At 31.5% G+C, this 26,246-nt stretch overlaps 4 protein-coding genes and 1 long non-coding RNA gene across 9 annotated transcripts; 2 read left to right on the forward strand and 3 right to left on the reverse strand.

Annotated features, from left to right (window-relative positions):
- Positions 1-975: 975 nt before the first annotated feature.
- NC2alpha (negative cofactor 2 alpha) lies at positions 976-7,000 on the reverse strand. Its single transcript, XM_011069551.2, has 5 exons — positions 6,827-7,000; positions 6,491-6,563; positions 5,610-5,703; positions 4,517-4,693; positions 976-4,449 (listed from the first exon to the last, which is right to left on the reverse strand). The coding sequence occupies exons 1-5, from the start codon at positions 6,866-6,868 to the stop codon at positions 4,161-4,163; spliced, it is 675 nt and encodes a 224-aa protein (XP_011067853.1). The 5' UTR covers positions 6,869-7,000; the 3' UTR covers positions 976-4,160.
- A 148-nt stretch (positions 7,001-7,148) lies between these two features.
- LOC105154193 (uncharacterized) lies at positions 7,149-11,782 on the forward strand. Of its 5 annotated transcripts, XM_087408206.1 has the most exons (6): positions 7,149-7,966; positions 8,045-8,299; positions 8,392-8,473; positions 8,531-8,778; positions 8,962-9,100; positions 10,410-11,782. In XM_087408206.1, exons 3-6 carry the CDS (start codon positions 8,416-8,418, stop codon positions 10,580-10,582), a joined length of 618 nt encoding a protein of 205 aa, XP_087264332.1. In that variant the 5' UTR covers positions 7,149-7,966; positions 8,045-8,299; positions 8,392-8,415; the 3' UTR covers positions 10,583-11,782. The 5 variants fall into 5 exon arrangements, with proteins under 5 accessions (XP_087264332.1, XP_087264331.1, XP_011067855.1 ...); XM_087408205.1 differs by lacking the exon at positions 8,045-8,299; XM_011069553.2 differs by lacking the exon at positions 8,045-8,299 and having other exon boundaries at positions 8,392-8,457; positions 8,962-9,070.
- LOC147909247 (uncharacterized) lies at positions 11,574-12,287 on the reverse strand. The gene is made up of 2 exons (XR_015545786.1): positions 12,149-12,287; positions 11,574-12,052 (listed from the first exon to the last, which is right to left on the reverse strand). It is a non-coding gene; the product is annotated as an uncharacterized LOC147909247 (long non-coding RNA).
- On the forward strand, positions 12,164-14,802 carry LOC105154194 (intraflagellar transport protein 74 homolog). The gene is made up of 2 exons (XM_011069554.2): positions 12,164-12,825; positions 12,906-14,802. The coding sequence occupies exons 1-2, from the start codon at positions 12,383-12,385 to the stop codon at positions 14,428-14,430; spliced, it is 1,968 nt and encodes a 655-aa protein (XP_011067856.1). The 5' UTR covers positions 12,164-12,382; the 3' UTR covers positions 14,431-14,802.
- Positions 14,803-16,402: 1,600 nt separating this feature from the next.
- Positions 16,403-20,749, reverse strand: bsf (bicoid stability factor). Its single transcript, XM_011069555.2, is given in 5 exon segments — positions 16,403-16,448; positions 16,451-16,576; positions 16,973-17,123; positions 17,318-19,612; positions 20,106-20,749. Coding segments are annotated over 5 exon segments (3,084 nt in total). The 5' UTR covers positions 20,589-20,749; the 3' UTR covers positions 16,403-16,419.
- Positions 20,750-26,246: the final 5,497 nt, after the last annotated feature.

The raw sequence follows: 26,246 nt of genomic DNA on the forward strand, positions 1-26,246 counted from the left end.
TTGATTTTACTCCACTTGTTCGTCAATTTTTAGAAATTAATATCTCGTTCACTGTTACGAAAATTGTAAAATAGTAGAGGACTTTTCGACTTAATTTAGTCCGCTTTATCTAAATACGAGCGCTTTGTCAAAACTTATCGGACACCCTGTATATATATCTTGAATATTTCGACTAATCTCTTAGTCTTGATGAGTAAATCAGTACTTTACTTCGTATGCGTAAATCAGACATAAATTTACATGAGAATACCAATTACTTTCTAAAGCAATTCCATACCATTTGAACGGTTGGATGCAAAACTATATTGATCGATCTTTAAAATATACAACGAGTATTATAAATAAATGAGATTACTGTGCAAAAAGCGATTAACTTATCTCAATACTGCAAAATTCAAATTTTAAGATGGTACATATCAATTGTCAATATTCATCTTATACACGATGGTATGTTTTTAAACACCCTTTACGATTGATTAATGGACTGATTCGATACGTGAAAAAAAAGTTTGAAGATATAAAGATTTGTTTATTTTAGATTTAACATCCTCTATCTCCTAAAATCTCTTTCGAATTGATCGAATTTAAAAAATAAAATGTAAGAATATAGGGAATTGAAAGACGTTTCTAATGCTGTATCATTGATCTCCTCTTCCCATTTGAATTTTTTTGAAGCATTGGCACTCCGCTTAGGAAAAAATAAAAGAAGGATACGTTAAATGTCCTCCCAATAAAAATCGAGCTATTTTTGCGTTTTTTCGAAACATCATTTTTGTATGAGTTATTTAATCTATTTCGATGGCCTACTTTGTATATGTATAGAATAATACATGTATAAACTGTTGAATTTATTTTTTAAATTTATTCTTAAAAAAAGAAGTCCAGACTTTTTGCTTGCAATGAGATATAAGATACGCACGAGATTTATACACAGAGTCCGCAGGTCAACTATAGTTTCGTTTCAATAAAAGAATATTTAAATACAAAGTCTTTATTTCACATGTAACGAGCTGAAAAAAAAGACAAGGTACACTCGAAAAATAATGTAAATGAACATGTTGTCAACTGTATAATCAATCGGTTTTACATAATACTTGATCTTCGCGTATATGAATCAAAATTGATGATTTTGTAAGCATGCATACATAACACGTATTTAGTTTATTTGTTTCATTAAGCATAAAAGATATCGTTTCAAACATTCTCTTAATAATCTTCTACGACTCTTTTCAACATATAACATCGCATATGTTGTGAAGTTACAAAATTGTAAAAAAATACATGTAAGAAAACGATAACGTATATAATAAGATTATAAATAAAAAATATATCACGTTGAAATTATATGACGTATCGACTGAAATACACTTGAAAAATTAATCATCGTAATTTTCGTTTTTTGTTACGTTTCTTCATGTAAACATGCTTTATGATTAACAGCATGATTGTGTTCACATAAATAATTACAATTCATCAAAGACAATGATTTCACAATTTTAGTTAAGATTACATAAAATGTTTACTTATATATATATACTACAATGTTTAAGTCCAGCTTTTGACAACGAGTTTCAACATATCATTTAAACAAATTCTTATGCAAATATACAATGTTATTTCAATTCGGATTGCACATGATGTCTATTTATTTGTATGAATTTATCTATATTTCTAAAATGATCAGAGATTAAGCAACAATTAGAAAATACATGTCTTCCGAAAATCTCTCAAAAATCATCTTTTAGGAGAGTATTTATCGCTAAAAAGTTATGCGTTAAGAATTAGCGCAAATTAATCCAATTTCATGCTCTTTTAAAATTGATGAAATTGAACCAATTTCAGATTGGGTTGTTTCACCATTCGATAAATCTCAGCTTACTTGTTCTCTCGCTTTCGGTCTCTTTCTTCCCTTATTTCTTTTATTAAATAAATAATAAGCAGGGGCGTTCTTAACATCGATGCAACTGGTGCGACGCACCGACGAGTCCTCGTAAGCTTCAGGATCTGCGGGCTCCTGTAGACTCCGGTGCGTAGTAAATATTTATGAATTTTTTGTTGCAATATTACAGATCTATGCTGTATGAATTGTCTTGAATTAATAATGCTCCTCTCAACTTTATCTTTACACTGAATCTTTAGCAACTTTAAAAACACCACTGATTATAAGTAGTTTATTCAAAGGTAGAATAATCGATCTTCAAGAGAGTTGGCAAAACCAACTTAAGGAAAATTGATAAAACAATTAGTTTTAGCAGAGCGTAAAATTTAAACTGGGATTTAGTTCGTGCCACTTCTCACGATTTTTTATCGTGTATTCTCTTAATAATTTTGACAATTTTACAAAGCTATCGACAGATATATGCGTTATAATTCTCTGTCTTTCACTTATTACCTATCGAATTATTGAAAATATATCTTGAAAAAAAAAGTAAGATATATAAAATAAATATAGATATCTTAAAGTACAAATCGACATGAAATAATAATATAGTTGCAAAAAGATATTGTATATTATATTATACATACACACACAACTTATAAACACATACAACTTATAAATAAATGTTACTTTAATTATTAGAAACGCTAAATTTGACGTGATAATCAAATATTTTACGTAATTTTATAATGGCATGGAAAAAGCTAACGTATAGCTATATAAAACTAGCAGCATCAAATCAGCAGAATCAAATTGGACTTATCGGAATTTTTAGTACTTATTTTGTACTAATTTGTACCATTAATGATAATTTTGTGCCATTTCGAAAAAAATCGTAGCGATGCTAGCTTAATATTAAAGCTGGCAAGACCAATTCAAAATAAAAGAAAAAGGAAAAATAATATCAGAAATCAATACGATTGAATTTGTACTATTTTGTATTGCCAAAAACAATTCTATATTATGTATCATTTCCAAAAAAACTGTGGTGCTGCTAATTTAAGATTTAAGCTGGCAGGACTACAAAAAAAAACACAAGAGCAAAAATTAACACAATTGAATTTGTATTAATTTGTACCATTGAAAATAAGTTAATATTTTACATGTTTTTTCCTTAAAATGTTAATTTCCTTTATTAATATATACTTACAAATAAGGCATTTTATGTCAAGATTTTTAAAATCGGACTTTTAATCTCGGAAAATTTTGTATTTTTTGGTACTATTTTTTTATATGACTAATGATTTCGATGATGTAATAATTTGTTCGCATAAACGATGTTTATTATAAATTTATGCAATTTGCGTCAATAACTTCACAAAAAATCTCACATTTTTTTCGTGAAACACATCTCATATTTTTATTTGTAAAATATATATATTAGCAAATTTAAAAAAAAATAAAATGACGTTTCAAAGGTATTCGATTTGACGTGATGCTTCATAGATTATAAATATTGTATAAACTAATAGCCATTTAAGGAGAAAACATATAAAATATTAACTTACTTTCAATGATATGTACAAATTAGTACAAATTCATGTGTTAATTTTTGTGTTGTTTTTTTATTGTTTTATTTCCTACTAACTTAAATATTAAAACAGCGTTACTGTTTTCTTGGAAATGATACATAATATAGAATTGTTTTTGGGAGTACAAATTCAATCGTATTGATTTCTGATATATTTTTTTGTATTTTCAATTTTTTCTGCCAGCTTAATATTAAGTCAGCAGCGTCACAATTTTTTTCGAAATGACACATGGTACAAAATTATCATTAATGGTACAATTTAGTACAAAATGAGTACTAAAAATTCTGATAGGTCCGATTTGAGCCTGCTGATTTGGCTCTGCTAGCTTTATAGAGCTAATATATATATCTGTAAACAATGATTTAATGAGGGACATTTATTTGCGACAGTTTTCTCCTTTTATTTAAATCTTAACATAGATAAACATAGATAAAAAAAATGAGATAAATAATTCCAATTATAACTCTAGGATATTCTATTTATAATAAATGTGTGACCAAATAAGAAATTGTCTCAATTTGTTTCAATTTGAAAGCATTAAACGATATTAATTTACAAGTGATGTGAGCAATTGAAAGATACTTCTGCGTGTATACGCGGTTTTTCTACCGTATTTCAATACATAATTCGTGCGTCAAGACGTTCAACAAGACAAGTTTTTTAACATCCTAGATTTCGCGAACGGATTACTATGTGTCGTAATCCTCGTCAATATTGGCGGTGCGAGCAAAGTTTGACGTTGGCTGATCGCTCACACTCGGGTTAAGCTCCGTATAAAAATTTGGTCGACTAATTTGGAAGGCCGTAGGTACAGACATGTGGAATTCCGGAATTTGCGAGTGCCCACCCACTGTCGTCGCGGCCCTTTGATTAGCGGGATTCAAATTGCTTGGAATTATGCTCGATCCGTTATCTCTTGTGCTCTTGTGGTTTACATTCATTTCGGTGCTAACTGGTAATCCCAGATACTTTTGATATCTAGAGAAATACGAATCTTGACTGTTGAAAAAATTCTTATACGGGCAAATCAAACACAGAGACTCACTCTAATGGATCGAAATGCTGCATCATCGTCGAACACGCAGTGGCTGTATTTGGCGTATTGCTTTGCGATGTTTCTGGTGACATAGGTACTTCGTCATCAGGTCCCGATATATCAGGTAGAGATTTCACTAGATCTTTAAGAAAGTCGAATCGGCTTTCCGATAGGATACACTGTTTCCTACAAACAATAAGCTACAGCAGATGCTATGCAAAATTCTTTTACTTATCCAAGTTATTTGTGATTAAAATAGTTTTTTCATCAGCTCACCAAGGGTCGTATTCATAGTCGTGATTCAACTGACATCCAATTTGAACTAGATTTCAGACTTTCATTTGAAAAATGCTTCTCTAATCACATTTTAATAAATCTGATTGGTTCAAACTTTGGCTCAAACTTGCCTGTGGGCCTACTCTGTAACTTTTAACGGCAGTTCGGTATCATTATATTATCGTTGCGCAGCTTTTTCACCATGTAAAATACCTGTGCAACAACATCTCTAGCCTAGTAAAATTGTTGTTAAAAAGTTACAGAATAAACCCCTACTGAAATGAGGATCAATCGTGGATCGATCTACGACTATGAATACGGATCCAAGAGATATACATATTATTCGTAAAAGAATACAGACACATTATCCGTATTCATAGTCAGACTTTATACTTAAGGTTTCCTTAAAGATGCTCAATAGCCAATAAAGTAATTCTTAGAGCATCTGAAGATAAACTTAAGGAAGTCTTAAATATAGGGCCTGACTATGAATACAATAGAGAAACATTCATTGTATTGTATGCATTGTGAACAATATTTTAGAAATACAGCATCATGAATATAACATCCATTTTCTACAATAACAAAAACTTAAAAAAATAAATGAAAATCGATCGATAAAAAGTTTTCCAAAACAGTGAGTTTGAATTCATTAAAATTTATATTATTTTTAAATGTAATTTTGTTATAATAATTGATTGTAGAAAAATAAAAGTTTTCTTTCCTTTGCAAATAATTAAAAAATAATTGTTGAGTTATTACTGCAGTAAATGAGCGATAGGACAAACTTTGACAGGTCTGGACAACAATGTTGCTGTTTACTCACATATGAGACGGACTTAGAGTCTTGGCGTTTTTGGCACTCGTGATCTGCATGGTCTTGGTTAATAAGGAGTGCACAAATAGTTCTAAAGTCCTAGGTAAGCTCCATTAAGGAATAATCCAACTCTGACAAACATGGTAAATAAAGCTAATATATTCTCTATTGTTATCTCAAATCTATGAAAATTCATGCTTATGAGAGAAAGAAAATAAATGAACTGTTATTTATTAAACAATATATCCTCCAAAACAAAATACCCTCAAACATAAAGAATATTATAGACAATACAAGAAATCAAAGTATTCTTTAAGTCAGGGTACTCCAATCTAGGCCTTTCTTGAGTTTCTTGGAGAATTATTCTGCAACTAAGCCACAACAGCTTTTCTGTGATATTTCTGTGTTTGGCCCATACATTTTGCGGTTAGGCCAGCCTAATAATGTTTATTATATCACTAATGGCTTTTCATTTCAAAACCTTCAGGTTCTCTGATTTCCTTCTGTCAACAATGTATTTTATTACATCTTACACATGTTTTAGTTAACATAATTCTCTTTCTAGTCTTCTTGTCACTTAAGCAAATCTAATCCCACTTTTGAAAACTGACGACGATATGAGAAAAATATCAGAATGCTTCAGGATATTGCTAAAATTCAAAATCTGTCGAGATAAAAGACCTCTTTTTTTTCCTTTTCTAGCAACCACTCTGTCAACTAATTGTCTCTTTTTGATATTTCTGTTTTACCCATTATATCATACAATGTTATATAGCATTACCTTTGATGGCTTTGACATATGGATACAAACACTGTCACAGCCAAGGTACAAAATACACAAAGAGAGAGAGAGAGAGAGAGAGAGAGAGAAAGTTATAGGAAAAGGATATAGATTATGATTGGCACCGCCTGAGCGACCTTTCCAACCTCCTCATCTGTCTGCATGATCTTCTTGATACGACCCTGACAACAAACATGCGGGATTTAGGTTATGTCGCTGATATATGTCTGATTAGCGGATCGCGACATTCATAAAAAAGCAAAGCACGTTTTTCCATTGCGGTAATAGGCATCGGAGACGCGAGTCGAGACGACGAGCAGACTCCAGATTCGGAATCCACGTTCACTCTCTTTCTCTTCCCGTTTCTTCGCGTCATCGACGCGCGTTCCGTAACGGAATGGGACCGGACGGAATGGGGAGGATAAAACGGAGAGGATTCGCTTACCGCTGGAAAACGAGCGTTGTATTTTTTCTTCTTGCTGGGCATGCCGTTATCGCGATACGTTATGACGCGATACGGCACGGTATTGACGGTATTGCACGAGCAATCACCGTAGAGTCGCAAGTCGCAACACGCACGCACGCACGCGACACGACGCGATCTCGTGCGTAAACAAACGGGACGAGGAGGGGAGGAGGAGAGTAGGAGACGGCCGCGTCACGGGCATGGTGAATTGTAGAATAAGAAAGGTGAGTCATTCCCACGCAGTCTTGCCAACTCACTGATAGAAAAAATGGATGGCACGCTGTCAGTTGTCATTGCTTATCGAGCAGGATTTTGGATTAGACTAGAGTTCTATAGCGTATTCGACCCGAGCGGGTTTGTACCAATCTAAGTTCGATTAATGACATTGTATGTTCTCCTATTAGTGGAATATGTAACATCAACCAATAGTAGAACATTGTCCAACCCAAATGGAAGCAAATCGGGGCCTCTATTCTTGAAAAGTATCGCATACGAAAAACTATAGTATAGCGTTAGGAAATACTATAGTATGCGTTACATAAACTGTAGCATTTTCCATGTTGTTTGTATGGTCGAAACGCTATAATTTGAATGCTACTCGCAGAACTATTTAGTAGATTTTGATAGGATTTGAGGGTATCAATCACGAAACTTTTTTTCTAGGATAAAAAATAAAAAGTAAAAAATTTCTCCATTATCTTCAAAATGGTTAAAATTTTCACTTTTCACTTTCCATCCTAGGAATAAAGTTTCAGGATTGATACCCAACATGCTCGTGTAGGAAAATTTTCTTCAAAAGTTGGTAACCCTGCTGAAGCGTGAGCGCTTACGTTTCAAAGAATTCAAAGACTGTAGTCAAAGTCTCGCTACAAATGCTTTGAAGACTATTTGATGCACCAATTAAAAGAAAGAATTTTACAAACTGACCAATTAAAAAACGCTTCAAAGTATCGCGTTGACTGTATCCATAGGAACGTGTAAAAGCATATGAAAACATAAAAGCAGCTGAAAATATGGATTCTGACGAAATGAAAAAAACTATTTTTCTTAAAAATATAGAAAACGATGAAATTTATACTATTTTATTGACTGAAGAAGAAGCAAAATGTTTAGGAGCAGGTAAATTTATTCATTTTTTAGTGTTTTTTTCGGAATTATTGCAAAATATTTAAGGTTATCATTGTTGTCATTTTCCAGAATTATCGGTTAATGATGACCGAAGAGCGCACGATTATGCATGATGCGCGTGATGTATTATTTCACCTTATTATTTACTGAATGTTAAAGAAAAAATGGTCCATCACGCGCAATATGCGCTTTATAGATTCAAGGGAATATTTTCTAATTTTTGTGTTTTTAAATTTTATTTTTTCTTATTTTTAAATTCTTGTGTTTTTTTTTATAACTACAAAACTAAACTAGGTGAAATATAATAAATAGGATAAGTTTAATGTAATTTCTTTAAGTAATAGTTTTTTTAGTACACTTGATGCATAAAGATAATATTTTATATGGATTTTCTGATTATGATTGTTTTTATTTAGATAACAGCATAAGTGAAATAAATCATGCAGAGTCTTTACATAGTGACCATAGTGACAATGTTGGAGGTATTTTTAACAATAGGTATTTTTTTATATAACAAGTGTAATGTCTGAATTAAACAAAAATTTGTATTTATAGTTTTTAAATGGCCTCATAAAGCGATTCTTTTATTGATCGAAGAATATAATTTACGACAAGAAGATTTTATCAATGGAAAGATGTCACACAAGAAGATATGGTCATTAATTGCAGATAAAATAAAAAAACATGGATATAATGTAACTGGATTGCAATGTTTGTCTAAGTTTACTGGTTTGAAACGAACTTATAATGGTATTAAAGAAAGCAATAAAAAACCTAGATCTACAGTATGGCCATATTTTTCTGTAAGTTAATATTCAATACAGTCTAATAGCTATCTAAAAACATTAAGATGAAAAGAAATTTTTTAACTTTGTATCTGAATCTATGATGATAGTTATCAATCAATAATTGGATTATTAGAAAAGTTTATAATTATTTTTTAATATTCCTACAAAAAACATAACTTAAATGAATCTTTTTTTTAGAATATGGATGAATTACTTCATTCAAAATCATGTACATCACCACTAATAACAGTATCATCGATTGAAAAAAAACGTAAAGCACATTCTGAATGCAGTACATCTAGTCTAGGTACTTTCGAAGACAAAACGCTGGTTCATAGTAAGTTCATGCCTATTTCCTTTCCTATTTTTCACTTCGTAGTTATCTGTTCGTAGTATGTTACATTAGACGACAGGGACAAGAGAAACAGCAATTAAGGTAATAGGCATGAATCCTTGCTTAAAAACCGATGGAATCGGATAGGGGAAAAACTCTATGAGATTAAATCGTGTTTTAGATTCATAAATTTCAGATTATTTATCTAAAATATTTTTGATACATTTTTATCATTCTTTAATCAATTTTTACCAAATAGAAATTAATTAAAAACATATCTAAGCCATATGATAAAAACGAAAATGTACAGAAAATCTATCAAATATTTCAGATGAGTAATCTGAAATTTACAACCAAAAACATGATTCATTCGGATAGAGCTTTTTCTTATCTGATTCTATTGGACTTTGTAAACAGGAATATACATTTTTTGAAAATGCATATAGAATATCAACAGGATTTGAACCTAAGACCTATAGAGTGATATCCTAACACGCTAACCCTAAGCTATAATCATATGCTTGTTTAGACAATGTGGCATTCAAGTATTATTCAATTCCTCGTATAAATTTTTATGGTGAATTTACTATATGCTGTCGAAAACATTTTTTTCCGTACCACTCGTGCACCTCTCCAGCATTTCTTCTACCTCTTCCACATCATTTTCATCTCTTTCGCACTCTTCCACACTTCTTCATCCATGCCTCTTCTATGTCTTTTTTGTCACTTCTGCAATACTTTCGCACTTTTTCTGTACAACTTTTGTATCACTTTTGCACTTTTGCATCTCTTCGCACCGTTTTCGTACCTTTTCTATACCTCGTTTGTACCTTCTTCCGCAAATTTCATTCGTATTTTTCATATATACATTCTAACTTGTCCAATTTATAAAAAAAAAAAAACAATAGAATCTTATAAACTTTATTTCTTATTTTATCGATGGAATGTCTTACTTAAATATTATATTAGTAACAATTTCATTTTGTATAGTAAAATTACAATAAATTTGTATAGATATTATTCTGAAAAGTCAGATGCATATTTTATAGTTTTCTAAAAATATTGTAGAATAAAATATGATAATAAATCTTATAGAATAAAATATGATAGAGTTCATTTCTAATGCTGAGGAGCTTTGATGCTGACAGCTTATAAAAAATATAAATTGAAAGAAATCCTTCCGTTCTCAATAGTTCTCTATCAACTTGTTTAACACACCAAGCTCATTACATATAAATTTATTCAATTATTTCAATCTCAAATTCTGGATAACACTAATTAATAACATTATATGATTATTTGTTTTATTTAGAAAAATCTCGACAAATGTCTACTATAGAAGAATATATGGAAGATCTTCGAAATGGACGAAAGATTTCGGAAGAAGCTATTGAGAGGCGTCATAAAGAAAACTTAGAATTACATCATCGATTACTTAATTCATTTGAGAAAATGTTAGATATTTTAGAAAAAATGAAACGTTAAAACAATATAAAAGTGTGAAAATCATTTATTTGATTAATTACAAAGCTTTAAAACGTTTTGACTCAAAATAAAATAATGACGGAGCTTTTATTGTAATTATCAACAATTAGAAGAAAAAATAAGCCAAAGCAGTGAGCAAATCAAAGGTCTTGCTTTAATTAATATTCTGTATCATATTTAATATATAGAATGTTTCAATCTTACTACAAAGAGAGATTCACATATATATTTCATGGATTTTTGATCAGCTTTTGCGTGTATATTTGTTGCTGGTCTTTATGTTGTAAGTACCTACATTTAAGATAATGTACTAAAATTGAGTAATTGAATAATACTTGTCACTAGTCTTTAAATTACATCTAAGATAACATGTTAAGATTGAATAATAATTTTGTAATTACTATATTTTGATATTTGTAAAAATATATAAGAAAAAGTATATTTGTATTGAATCTTTTTAACTTGCTAAAAATTATTTATAGAATTATTTGTTGAATTCAACAAAAATTTAGATTTTTTTCTAAAAATTGATGATTATTTATTAGAAATATGATTTGGGAACTCAATAATATAATTTAATAATCCAGTCTTTAAATCGTACTATCAAAAGTTAAAAATCTTTTTCAAAATCTTAATTTAAACAGTAATTCCATGTTTATTTTTCCAAAAATGTTGTTTTGTTTTATTGCCAATGAATCAAAGTTTGATGAAAGTACAGAAATATTTGGATTTCTTTGATATTTTTGTTATAATTTTATTTAAATGTTAAGAGGTACGATGTAGATAACTTTCTCCTATATATTTACAGAAAATTTTTATTGTTTTTCAAAGTACACATCTTATACTCTTTTTCTACATAATTGCCGTTGTTTTGACTCAAAAAATCTTTTATCTTTTTGTAATTTTTACAAATATTGCCAAATATGAGCGCATATCCGGTTGCTTAACCATTAACTATTACGAATTCTCGCTGTTGGTACATTTGTACATATTTTATTAATTTTTCAAATTTTCAGAAAGTTTCAAAACGATAGAGGACTTTTTCGATTCGGTTTTTTGTCAGGAATAGCACTATATATGATTCAGCAATCGCTTATTCGGCAATCTTTAGAAATTATTATTTCGTTCGTATTATTGCGGAAAAATTGTAGGGGACTTTGATTCAATTTTTAATCAAGAATATATGATTAATGTCTGCTATGAGTGCTATATGATTAATGTCTACTATTTAAGAAACACCCTACATATTAATTATATGATTTTTGATAGTTCTGTTATTATTTACAAAATGGAATACAATGAGTATATAGGTATACTTATCAATTACGAAGAGTGCAAAATAATGAGCGAGATTCTTTACAAAGAAATATTATCTTTCTCGTATCATCTTTCTTTTACTTGTATAAATCAATTTTTCCTCTTTCGTTCCAAGAATATTATTTCAAAATAGATTATATAAAAATTAAATTGCTAAAAGAATTCATTATTATTAGTAAAAACACAATACAGTTTTGCATAATTCTACACAATTATAAGCCGTTACTAAATCCAATGAACTATACGTACCAGTTTCTATGACTACAATGAACAAAACATTGGGTTCGTCGTGTTCGTTGTGGTTTGTTGCCCATATCGTGATAATTTATCATTACTGTCATTAATATATACTATACGTAGATGATGCGTTGTCAATAGCTGTATTTTCAGTGATCAGACATCTCTTATTTAACATTTAATTTACAATTAACTTGCGATTAACGTCTAACGTTCTAATCCAAGAGAGAATCTCTTTTTCGAGAAATGGATTCCGAAAAAAACGATTCCGGTAAAATCGGAGAACAGTTGGTTACTCGGTGGCGACAAAACCAGGAGGATGTGCCTATTACCTCGAATAAAATCGATAGGCCGCCGACGGGTTTCGTGAGACCTCAAAACAAGTTCGAACGACCAAGGTCTCGACGTGGACATAAGGATGAATCATCGGAGTATGTCAATTCGGCTACGTATCGTTCAGCAACACCAGGACGCCTTGCTCTTGCGAGACCACCATCGGCATCTCTTTTGTCGAATCGTGCACCAACTGCGGGTCCAGGTGGATTCAGGATAGGCTCGGGATTGAGTCGTTCTGGCACAGGACTAACAACTGCTAAACAGTTCAACGTCAGTGTGTTGGATAGACCGATTACTCAGCATGGAATAGCAGGCATACGACCGGGTACCACCAGAGGTCTGCCGATGACGAGGTAATGGTGTTACGTAATCTCGCTGTTAGTATATTTGTATATATTTTATTAATTTTTCAAGTAATTTTTCAAATTTTCAGGCAGATTCAAGACAAGAGATACTATGAGGGTCTACTGCAGCTGAAAATAAGAGAACTGATGCAAGAAATCGGAACAATAATGAAGGACATTGAAGTGCAGAACAAGGAAAAAGCTACTTTCTTGCATTATGATAAGAGAGCCAAGAGCCTTGCCGCAGAGTTGACGAATCTACAGGCTGAATTAGCGGATTATAATCTTGTTGTGGATAAAATGACTCTGGATGTGAGCAAAGAGGTGATCGAAGAGGAGGCTAAAGAACTGGCGCTGATGAATGAACATAGGACGGCAGAAGTTGAGCGAATGTTCGAGCAACGGAAGCAGATGGAACAAAAACTGCATATGACAGAAAAGGATATCGAGAATGAGAGAAAAAGGACCGAACATATCATTGAGAGTATGGATCTACCTACAAAAGAAAAATACGATAATCTATTCCGACAGAAAACAGAATTGCAGGAACAAGCACAGCAAATGCAGCGCGAATTGGACCAACTATCAAAAGAGCAAGCGCGTTTGGAGGAACAGATCGCTCTCTCTCCATTAAAGCAAGAGGCGGTGAAACTGCAAGTGAGAATTATCGAGGCAGAGGAAAAGCGGGACAAGCTACGGGAGGAAGAACGCAAAAAATTATCACCAGAAGATGAGAAAGAGCAACTGTTACAGAAAATCAAGCGTGACAATACCGACATTGCTGCGACAGAGGCGCAAATAGCTGAGAAGGAGAAAAAGGTGGCAGAACTCGAGCAACAATTGGAACAGCTGGAAACTGACATGGAGGATAATCAATCAGAGAAGCAAACCAAATATCAGGAATTGCGTAAGCGTGAGGAGATGATGGAGGAGTTTATGTCCACGTATGAACAGAACAAACAAGAGGAAATGGAGAAACTGGAAAAACTCGAGCAGGAGATTGTTGACAAGCTAGAGACCATGGCGAACGCTGTAGAGAACAACGAGTATCTCACGGAAGCTGAAGAAACAGCTATTTTACGTGATAAATTTTCATATAATGATTACGAAACCGTGCATCGCGATGATGACTTTGAAGAGCTAAAGAAAGATTATGCAACTATGCAACAAACATTCAACAGACTAAGGATTTTAGAGGAGAAGCTGCAGCTAGAATCCAAGTTGATGAAAGAGAAGCTGAAGAAACAACAGAGCGAATTAATTGTCCTAGAGGATCTGGATGGCTTAAAAACACGAAATGAACTCGAACGGGACGAATTAATTACTGAACGAGAAGGACTGGTGTCCGAAGAGTCAATCTACGAGGACGAGCTCAAGTCACTGCATATGGAATATAACGAACTTAAAGAGCGAATGGAGAAATATGCGATTTATCCGGAGATCAGTAATCTAGATGATAAATTAGAAAAATTGAAAGAAGATAATAAAAAAATCGAGGAATTCATAGCTAAAGAAAAGGAGCGCGTTAATTATGAACCAGTCAAAGAAAAAGCTTTTGAACTAATTAACAATTATGGAGCGCTACTCCGAGAGAATCTCAAATCTCTTTATTAGATAATATGTTTTACACTATATCTATATAATTAATATTATTTTTCTACATTCATCTTCTAATATAGTATTTATTCAAAAGTAAATATGAATAGTAGTAAAAAATAAGATAGAAATTCTCGGAATTAAAAATTTTATTTTTTCATACTTTATTATACAGATTGCTAAGTTTATTTTAATTCCTATCATCTGGCTACTTTATGTATCTTTGGATTATCGTTATCCCCGACGCGTATTGTCCTTAAAATTCCTGTTTATTCATTACTCTCTGATTATGATGTCAGAAGCGAGAAAAAATACACAATAAAAATTCTTACAAAATATATGAAAATCAAAATAGGTGTTGCAATAAAAGAACATTCACAATTGATAGAACTGATTTATTTTAATATATCGAAAACAATTCCTTTTTGTTTCATTAATTAAGGGGATGCTGGAGTGAACTTGATGTCGATAATTAAACATTTTTTTAATTCCAAATAAAAAAGTCGATAATAGTGACAGCTTTAATTTTTTATATTATTGTTCTGTCTGACTCAAATGCATACATCTGTTCTTATTTAACATATTGCAACGCCATTTCAAGCATCTACTGCTAGACGTGATTATTACTTTGTTTATACCATTCTAATTCGTTTTTAGCACTTGTATATATCTAATTTGCAGATCAACATAAATCTTTCGTTTTTAAGTTTTTAATCTTATTTTCATAAAATTAAAGCTGTAAAATTTTTGTATTAAATGTAACTTTTGCACACTAGACGCGGAAACGCTTGCTGCGCAGCAAAATGCAACGCGGTAACATTAGTTGCTTTCCATTTACACACAAATAAAATTGATTCTGAAGTCTTGAGCTGAGTATTTTATACTCAGATTAATGATATCACTATTTGTTTACTTTTGTAAAAAGTTATCACAGTTCATAATCTCATTTTGAAAGCAACTCTTATTAGGTGCATTCAGTACTACAACCGCTCTTGCATCTGATTGGCATATTCCGTTAGAATTAAAAATATAGACCAATCAAATGAGAAAGCGTTCAGTGAACGGTTGTTCTGAATGCACCTATTGGTTACTGCGTCGCGCGGCAAACATTATTGCGTTTTGTGCGCGACAGCCATTAGATGTCTATTGTTAATGCTGAAAATCTTGCACGAGGAAAGCTTCAGTACCAACTTCATGACGCGAAACAGGTATTCATAGTCGATTCTTACATTTAAAACCGTCTTAAGTCAATCCGAGGATGTATTAACATCTTAAGACATTATATTTAAAATGATTTTAATATAAAAACAGACTAAACGGAATACAGTCCCATGTTTCGCGTTTCACAATTGGTAGATGGCGCACTTAGAGACGCAACGCGGAGCAAAAGTAGGCGTGGTTTGATCAAACTGAGCATACCATAGCTGCGGTCAAAATCTCACTACAAATGCTTTGAAGCGTTTGATTGATCAATTAGAAAAAAGAATTTTACAAATTGACCAATCAAAAATTGCTTTAAAGCATTTGTAGCATCGCGTTGACCGTACCCCATGTAATCCTCCCACCATGAGTGAATATCTGAACGCAGCCTAATTAAAATGTAATTGGTATACAAAAATTTAAGTGTATATGTGGCATGCTTCATCATGGCATGTAAATCTATGTAAGAATTGTTTTTAATATGATTTAATTGTCTTTAAGATTCCCGTAATTAATCTGGAAATTAATTATGCATAATAAAAAAAAGCTATGTTCACGATCATATAATTATAATTAATAATATATAGAAATATGATTTAATTTTTTCTCGAAATAAGATAGTTCTTGATATATCTTAAAAATCTATTCTCTCGATTGCAAGTATCTTAAAAAAAAATATCTCTATTTGAATATATATTTTACACAAATTTTTGTGTTTTCTCACTTCCAATGTTACAATCTGAAATAGTAGTGGTGAATGATCCAAAGTTTTAATATTTAAACTCGCTAATTAGTAATCACTAATGTTTATTTCATTTCTATTCTGTCTAATTTTGAGGAAGCGGAATTTTATTTGACAATAAAAATTGAATAAAACTCTTCTTGAACTGTTTGGTAGGCTTGATATTCTTTGTGTACATAATTTCCCACAGTTCTAAAGCACGGTTGCAGTCTCCCATTTTATCTGCAAATGTAAATATCAAACGTCTACATTAGGATCGTTTATATAAACTTTAAAACAAAAGTAATAATAATAGAATAAATCTAGTGATGTAAATGCTAGTATGGGCCAACACAGGATATTGATATGATCAATTCTTTATTAATCAAAAATGGTTTCGATCTTCGCTTCGGTACATCTCCGGGTAATATTGGACACAGACTTCGTAATGTGATCCTGCGGCTAACTATTGTTCATCACTATTTTATGTACTAAGAAGACCCGAAGCAAGGGTCGAAACGTTTACCACTTTTGATTAATAAAAAAGAATTAATCGTATCACACACCAATATCCTGTGTTGGCTCATACTGGCATTTACACGTCACTAAACTTTAAAATATAGAAAGAATATAGCTTACCGTAAGTAGAAAGGAGCGCTTCACATAGCACATTTTGATCTATATGATCTGCATTGGTTACTTTAAGAATATTTTGCAAGCCATCTATACTTCTGTTACTTTCTGGGTTACTAAGATAGTACATAAGGCAATTCATGGAGAGTTGGCGATCCTATAATAGAAAGATTAGAAAGATTTGATGAAAAGAAATGAAACCAATAAAATTAATTAACTATTATGCAAATTCAGAATATCATGTAAGATTAAACCGGTTCTGTAATTAAATTGCAAATCAGAAATATAAACTAAATGCCCCCCCCCCCCCACACACACACACACACACACATTAAAAAATGTTTCAGTTACCTGTAATAAAGTTTGTAGTTTCTCTGTTTCGTTCAATGTTGCTAATGCTATCGCCAGTGTCGTGTTTGCTATTTGAATGGAATAAGTAGTACTTATTATATTATACATTTTTTCTATCCAGTCATTCGCATTTTGCAATTTTGAATTGTATTTTTGCTCCAACAATTCTGTCAATATTTCCAATACAAAAGGTATCTTGTTAAATTTTTGCGCGCATTTTTCAAATACATTCACGGCTTCTAAGATATTGTTCTCTTTTAATGGTATTGCTATCAGTGGTTTTAGCAACTCCGTGGTTACTTGACAGTAATTTTTTTTTAGAAGCAAATTTAACATATCCTCCGTATGCTTGTAATACTGACTCTGTGCTAGAACTTGCAGAAGTGTACAACAATGTGCCTGCGCGTTCGCTTTAAAATGAATGGTGTTGAGAGTTTCGATAATATCAAAAGCCTTTGTGAGTTTATTTTCCTTCACCAATGCGGTGGCGTACATTACGATTTTGATTTTGTTCATCTGGAATTCATTAGATGTAATTTGCAATTCGGGTAGCAATGCTTCAGCCTCATTCAATTTGTTGTTCTTGAGATACAATTCAAATAAAATCAACTTCATGCTAAGCGTCCATTCATACTGGCACGCATCATATTCTTGTTTTATTTCTTCAACCTTTTTCAAATCGTTCTCTAAACAATATAATATCAGCAATTTCTTTAAAATATTATTAATACTAAATTTGTAGGCGGGATCATTGGAACTCTTCAATTCCACTAAATAACATGTTAATTCTTTAGCATTCATGTACTTCGATTGTGACATGACCTGCATATATATTATAGAAGGATCAACTAAATTTTCTATTAGATTCACCACCTTTGGAGTGAGATTAAAATTTTCATTTTCTTTTAGTCTGTTCTTGAGAATGGTTGCATCCATTTGTGATATCTTTACCTTACGTGTTTTTAATTCTTCCAGGAGAAATTGTAGATCCTCTATATAAATTGGATAATCGACTTTTATCAATGATTTCAAGAACACACCGACAAAATCTTGACCTTGTGGAAATGCCGTCAGTAAAGTAATACAATTTTTGAAGTCTTTAGTGGCGATATAAGCGCGTACTAGCGGTTTCATCAGTTCCTTATAGTATACCTTGTTGTGTACATGGGACATGCACAGTGGCATTATATCCTGCAGCCGATTTTGTTGCAGCAGAAAAGACAATAAAGGCGTAAATGAGATAACACTCGGTACGTTATTCAGTAATAATTTCTGTAAAGTGATAGTCGGATTCGTAGTATTTACATATGGATATACGTAATCAATCAGAGTATCGGAATCTATTTTTAAATCAGCGTCCATCATAGATTTCACGAGTGAATATATCTCAGCCTCCCCCTTGTTATTATACGCTTTTACCAGTAAAGGCCAATAATAATGCGATCGTATCTCTATATTCTTACGTTTCATCACCTGGAATATCGCAAAGCACAATTTCTCTCTACCCAACTTCAAACCAATCTCCGCTACATCGAATAATGCTTGTTGGTTGCAACCGGATTCAACAAAGTCGTCTGCGTACTTAATGATATCGCCAATCGGTGCGTTTAATATTATTAATTCATTCATGAAACTATTTACAAAACTCGGCACAATCTCCTTCATCGCATCGTTCATCGCGATACAATTTATGATAGTGTGAGCATCCGCAACTTGATTGGCACGTATCAGTTCTATGATCGTCTTGGAGATCTCAGTCCGAAGCGCCGGTACAGAGGTCATTAGAAAATTCAAAATAACTGGGATATGCCTGCTATTGTTGGATATGCTCAAAATCTTTATTATCCTCAAAAGATTCGCGCTGTTCTGTGGCTCTTCGTTTAATATCTTGATTAGATTCGGAATATCACCAATTCTCGCGTATCCACATGCCAGCTCGGTATATGCCTTGGTTGAGGGTAGTTTAGCCTCCCGTATTTGTGTTATCATTTGCTCGACTTTGGCGATATTGTTCTCTGTCATATAAGTCTGTATTAACACATTGACCGCCTCCTCGTAGATGGTTACACTCTTATCCTTTGTAACAGATAAGATATCCCAGAGGTGTTCACTATTATTCGTCTTTATGGCTGTATTCAATAGCAAGCGATAAGTATTTTCGTCTGGCTCCACACTCATGTCTGCTAAAAACTTCTTGGGATTCACAGACAAAGAATTCTCTTCATTAACACCTAGCAAAGTGTTATAATATTCCAAAGTGATTGCTCCATCATTCTTCTTTGCCAAATTCCATACCTACAAATAAAAATAACTTATTTGATTGATCTTTTTTTGTTTCAATTAGAATATATAGGTACCGTATATTATATTTCTTTTTTTGTCTATATAATACTTTAGGCAATGCTAGCTATATGTCAGTAGTTGCCAGTAAATTTGATCATGATTTTTTAACAGAATCCTATCCACCTTGCAACATCCTCTTTAAGCTTAATTTTTTGTCAATCATAAACTTTATAAATTAAGACTTGTCAATCATAATATAACAACATAAATGGAACAGGAATGGAACATGCCTTGTCATCATAATGTTATAATGCAGAGCCTTTGCGTGCTCATTTTCTAATACATTTTTACTAATATCAGAAAAACAATGGATTGTGTTCAGCTACACTTTTACTAACATAATATGCAACACAGTTTGAAATACGTGTTCTTGGCAGATTTCGCTATCTGGGACAATATACTCACAATTGTATTTCTAGGTATTAAAAAACAAATTATGCCTTACCTGGCTCGCTAGATGATTCCTTTCCGCTGTCTCTAATTCGTGTAGTAGATTGCCGCAGCATTTGAGCAACAAAACGCCAATATCATGAGGCAATTGATAGTCGTTCTTACTGCACAGACTGATAACCTCTTTCAAACCATTTACCGAAACTTGGCCTTTTTTAACATCGTCGCAAAATGACATCAATTTATGATCAATGATGTCAGACGGTGATGATTGCGGCACCGTTGTACTGTATGTCCTTTCCGCTGCGATGTAAATGCCGGATCGCGGATTCCGAGGATGCACGTATTCGAGAACATAACCTCCATATTGCGGCGAACGACTAGTTATCCCGCATCGCGACAAATGCAGCTGCGAGCGGATGATGAGTGTCAAATATCTTCTCAAATATAATATCTTATCGACCTCGATCATCGTCAGATCAGTGTTCGTCAGCGTCAACGGATAGAAAGATACGATAGAAAACGCGCAAACGCACATAAAGCGTGATTACACAAACAAGGTACCAGGCAGCTCGCACCAGCACATCACCTATCATACGGCTCTCTTGGTGATTATGGTGGAATGGAAGGGTCTGGCATAAGAATTGTCGTAACACTTATTTAGACTTAAATTGTAGACGTAAGTAAGGAACTCCGCACAATAAAAGGAACAGGGAACAGAGAATAAGAATTTCAACTTATCAGAAACTGTGTATTCCACAATACATTATTTCTGATAGGTTGAAATTCTTATCTCCCTACGCACAAGCTTTCACGTATAACGTACAACTTAAGTCGGTTCTACATTAGTTGCAAGCCGATCGCAAATTTGTTGCGACAGCCAATACGAAGTGTTGATTTCAAAATGCAAGCTTCAGCTATTTATCGAAGAATATAAAAAATATAACGAATAGATTATTTTACTTATCTCGTAATATATGCGTTAATATTTCGCCAGTTAGACGGTCGGCGCGCGTCCTTGGAATTTGTTTTGCCGCGGAAGGGCAAGTAGGCGGCGCGTCATATATACTTACGTATAGTCATACCGCGCAGTTATTCCATTACCGAGGCTCGTGCAGGTAGGTAGTTGTGTCGCGTGCCGCTTTTCTTCAAATTTTTTTTTGAAACGTAATCGCGACAAATGCTGGATATAATAAACGTTGTGCTTTATGAATATTCACAAGGTAGGTATACGATTATTACCTCGCACGATTAATTATTCATAAAAGGAACGAAATGACAATCGTAGATCATAAAACAGGTATTTCGTATGGTTCATTCATTTGCAATCAAAACTCGATGGAAACCAGAATTTATTACTATTTTGCGAGAATTACGGACGACGACAATAATTTTTGTTTAACATAAAAGTTTTATTATCTCGCTTGAGTATAACTTCAAACGAATCATAAAAAAGCAACGTTAATATTCTCATATGCAAATGATGCGATTTATGCGATTTCTACTTTTACATTTAATATAGTTTGTGTAATAATTTAATTAATTTTTTGTTTTCGTGCATTTTTTGTGACACGATCTGTATAGAAAATTGAGCGTAACTTTGGAACTATTTGTCCATAATAAAAGAAGTATTTCTCCTTTTTAATCTCTAGCTCATTCCATTGAATCTAATCATAATATATATAGATAATGGTATATTAAATTTTTCAGATAATATCTTCCTTCTCACCTTGACGTGGAAGGACTCAGTACCCGGAGGATATACACGAAAAAAAATGGTTTTTCTTTAAGTATCTAGAGATCTTTTGGATCTATCTGAATGATATATTTAGGTAAATTTTTAAGATATTTGAGTAAAATCGTTCTCGAATAAAAATCCAATGACGAGGAAGCTATTCTCGTTGTCGATTTAATTGAAAATGAACAAACCGCAGTCGGTTTGTCGCGTCGGCTTTTGCTTCGGGAGTGCCGTTAAAGTTATCGGACTAATAGACTTTTTTCAAAATTCATTCGATGGAATTGTATAGTTTGACGTGAAAACATTTTCTAAATAATTAGTTCACGCGCGATTATAATGTATTATTCGCGAGTGTCCTGTGTGAGAGAATGTCAACTCAATTCTGAAAAGAAGAGGAGGTCTGGGAGAGGCATCGGGCAACCTTATGGTAAATATCATGTTTTACTTATGTAAAATCTTTCAGTATCTTTCGGTATCTTCTGTTTATTCTGAGTTTTCGAATTTTATTTTACATGATCTAAAAATGATAATTAGAAAAAAAGGATTATTGAAATTTGTTGGAAGCGGCATACTTGCAAATAGTTCAATTGCACACATCATTCACATCGGCCGGTTCCTAATAATTTTTAACTGCTTTATCAATGAAATTATATTATTCTAAATTAGCCAATTAGCGATGTGGACAATTGATATACACTCAAATTATTTCGAAATTTTATAAATATATATTTTTAAGATCTTTTTTAGAAAATGTATAGTTATTTCTATAAAAATGTCTAACTGAATAGTGAAATCTATAATATTATGTTATATCCAGTTTGAGTTATTTTTAATTATTCCTATATAATGTAAATCCGCTATTAGAAATTTGTTCTAAATTCAGCTGTCATTATGTGCAATATTACATTATATATTCTTACATAATATTACATTTATCCTTAATCGGATTTAATAACATCCGTATAGTTATGAAACTAGCTAATCACAGTCATTCCATTCTTCACAGGAATAACTATGATTAGTCAGTTTCATAACTACAGATGTTAAATCCGATTAAGGGTGCTGTGTAAACATAATCTTTGGCTAAATTGGATCGTCTTCCAATTTGTTTGGATAATCTGCGTTTTACTGTAGGTAATTCAATATAATGCACTAATAATAGCCGAACGATGAATTTCGGAATTAACAGAAGCATACATGCAAATATATTTTCCATATTTCGATTTTATATATATATATAAATATGTTTTTAATATTTTGTGACAATTTATCATAATAAAATACATTTCACACATTGAATCAGTTACATGACGTAAGCACACACAAATACACAATAATATTTTGTAATGATAAGTACTAAATAAATAGATGTACAAATATGGAAAATTACAGAATGAATAGATTAAATATTACATAAATATTGAGATGAGAGATATAAATTATGAATAGGACTTAAATACGCGGAATAAATATGTGATTAAATATACGACGTACTTTAGGGTCTATCAAAATTATTAAACCACACTAAAAGCAATAAATATTTCACAAATTTCCTTACGCTAGAAAGCTCTTTAGTATAGATAAATATATGTTGAGATATACAAACATACATATATGTATGATTCTTCGATATAATAAACAAATAAGTAAAAATAAAGCTAATTTCCCATCACGTTTATCTTGTGAAAGTTTAAATTCTCATTACACAATTCGATGTAACAGTGATGGCATAAATGTCGCTCGTTAAAACATAAAATGTACATCGAATAAAAAATCAAATAAACTAAAAAGCCTAAATAAAATACTTCTTGATGCGTTGCATAATGCCAGGGGAAAATATGATGATTAAATACGTGGAATAGATATTAAAGTAGGCGTATTAGAGGAATACAACTATAAATGTATATATATATATAGAGAGAGAAATTAAATACGAAATGGCAAGTATAATAAATATTAAGCGGTTAAATACGCGAGATTTTTTAATTATTTATTATTCCACGTATTTGTTCGTCTATTTACTAAAGACCCTATAGTCTGCCACAATATAGCTTTGTCTGTGATTGATCTAACATTTTTCTTCAATTCATCGCTGTTGTTTGAAATGTATTTCATTAGCCTTTTGACAATGAATTGTTGCAGAAAAGTGCGTATTTTTTGCTCAGAAAGCTATGTTTACTTAGAAAGTAATACTTATACTTAAATATTATGCAAAATCGAGGAAAAGTTGGACTACACATAACACTATATTCTTTCTACTATATCTTCTTTTTTTAATAAGTTCCCTGTTTTGGTTTTTCCTAGTATGAAAGGTATCATGCAATAAATTTTGCGTATCCTTTTTGGAGAGTAGAGGACACATCTTTTATAGGAATCACGAATAGTATTTCTTTCTATACGAAGTTCATCTTTTTTGACTCGGTCTTAAAAGCCTTTACGTGTTTTTAACCATCTCTGACTTAATTAATAGGACTTAATACAGGATAGTAATATCGACTGCGGGGCAATATTGCTCCTTAAACAGAGTCTCACTAGCATTTAGCTTGTTTCAGATGGAGCGATGTTTTCCATATTTTATTAACGCAGGAAAAATCCTGCATATATGTGTGTGAGGTATGGATACAATTAAACCTGGATCCACTGATACTTCGTGGTTTGAGTCACCGAGCCATCCAACTGCCAGACTTTGATTATATAGGGTCTCTACTTATTACTTGTTAGGTATTATCAATTATTATCGAGTTCGATAAACAGTGCAATATTATATTTATATTTTATTTATATTTTAGCTACTTAATTTTTCTTATTGAAAAGACTAGATTTTAAGTATAGTTACACGTTATTATAATTACTGCCTCTCATGGACTGAGATCGCGTACTCTACTACGTAAACCGAGAGAAAACGACTCAACCAATGTAAATTATAGTAAATCAGTACGCTTTTTAATAAAACGTAATTATGCAACGAAAAAGCAACTTTTAAACATTATATTTTGACAATAATTAAAAGTTAATTTTAGATAAATATTAAATAACAAGTTAATTTTCCTTTTTTCGTATTATGTTTATCATGTATTTGAATGTATATAATCATTTTAAATTAAATTATTATTTAATTATTAAATATTATAAAATATTTGATAATGTCATATTTTAATAATTTATTTTAAAAATTGCAAAAGATAAATCAAGTTGATTATACGCTACATAATTATCTGGTGATTATTTTCGTATACGACTTTTCAGTTCTTTCTCGGTGAAACTTTTCGAGTTAGTCGTCCATGAGTTTTCTGACTAGATGCCACTCGTAAATAATATTACAATACGATAGCCAAAAATAGATAATCAATGACTTAATTAATATAGTTCAAATATTATTGATAATCAATAATATATGAACTAATTTTTTTTCAAAATATCATTTATCTTCCTCATATTTTTATAGTACAATTTTTTGTCATGTAACTGAGATAAGTTATATTTTCTACATTAAAAAAATTCTTTATTAGGTTTAGTCATTTGATATTTTTTCATTTTTTGGATTAGATTTATATATTTTTGGCTGAGATTTAATTAATACTTTGGATTCATGATTACAAGTAATAATTGCTTTGTACACTAAGCGCCAACAGTCGATTTATACTACATAATTAATTTATATAACTCACTTGCAATAAAACTAATTTTTAATTTTATGTCGCTGTTTATGGTTAAACTAATGTGGCGAGATTAGTGAGATTAATTTTGATTTTTACATGTGATTCGTGTGTGCAAAACTTATACTATATCTTCCACAAAATTGATTGCGACATTTATTTAAATCTACATACTATACAATAGAAATGAAATCCATAAATGCTAAAATCTATAAATACGAAAATTAGAATAAATTTGATTAAAGTATTATGATATTCATGGAAGGCACGGTTAAAATTAAAATTATTTTTGATGTCGTCTGCGCGTCAAATCATAAAGATGATATAATTTTGTACTTTTTAACTAAAAAATAGGTTCTACAAAGAAATATTAATGTATTTATGAATAAATTATGAATTATCATTAAAATAAGCACAGCCGAATAATACTTTGAAAAGAATGGTAAATTGTATTGGACAAATCCACAAACTTAGATAAAAAGCAGGAACTTAAACATTTGAAAAATAATCCTATCTTATTTTATCCTAAACTAAATAATCCTATCCCGATTTTCTATCGATATTATTTTACATCTCCTTTTGATTTTTGGTATGTTTCTTTTTAGTAGTTTCTTTTTGACAACTAAATTAGAATAGATTGAAAGTCTTTTTTGACAAATAGACTAAAATACGTTATGGTGCAGATATTTTTAAAGCATTAGATTCACATAGGATTATTTTTTTAATTCAGCAAATCTGTTGTTAGGTAAATATAAATAATTTCACATATAATCATATAATTATTATTACAGCCCCATGTTAT

The sequence above is a fragment of the Acromyrmex echinatior genome, chromosome 7 (genome assembly GCF_024713525.1).
Source record: "Acromyrmex echinatior isolate Ae372 chromosome 7, ASM2471352v2, whole genome shotgun sequence".
In the NCBI taxonomy this organism is placed as follows: domain Eukaryota; kingdom Metazoa; phylum Arthropoda; class Insecta; order Hymenoptera; family Formicidae; genus Acromyrmex; species Acromyrmex echinatior.

What these genes read in the sequence shown, in the direction of transcription:
- LOC105154194 (XM_011069554.2), top strand. Translation starts at nt 12,383, where the DNA reads ATGGATTCCGAAAAAAACGATTCCGGTAAAATCGGAGAACAGTTGGTT. An exon ending in AGAGGTCTGCCGATGACGAG is followed by an intron (nt 12,826 to 12,905) that starts GTAATGGTGTTA and finishes TCAAATTTTCAG; the next exon opens with GCAGATTCAAGACAAGAGAT.
- LOC105154193 (XM_011069552.2), top strand. Translation starts at nt 7,861, where the DNA reads ATGGATTCTGACGAAATGAAAAAAACTATTTTTCTTAAAAATATAGAA. An exon ending in AGCAAAATGTTTAGGAGCAG is followed by an intron (nt 7,967 to 8,391) that starts GTAAATTTATTC and finishes GTTTTTATTTAG; the next exon opens with ATAACAGCATAAGTGAAATA. An exon ending in CCATAGTGACAATGTTGGAG is followed by an intron (nt 8,458 to 8,530) that starts GTATTTTTAACA and finishes TTGTATTTATAG; the next exon opens with TTTTTAAATGGCCTCATAAA.
- NC2alpha (XM_011069551.2), bottom strand. Translation starts at nt 6,868, where the DNA reads ATGCCCAGCAAGAAGAAAAAATACAACGCTCGTTTTCCAGCG. An exon ending in ACAACGCTCGTTTTCCAGCG is followed by an intron (nt 6,564 to 6,826) that starts GTAAGCGAATCC and finishes GTTTGTTGTCAG; the next exon opens with GGTCGTATCAAGAAGATCAT. An exon ending in ACTCTAAGTCCGTCTCATAT is followed by an intron (nt 4,694 to 5,609) that starts GTGAGTAAACAG and finishes TATTGTTTGTAG; the next exon opens with GAAACAGTGTATCCTATCGG.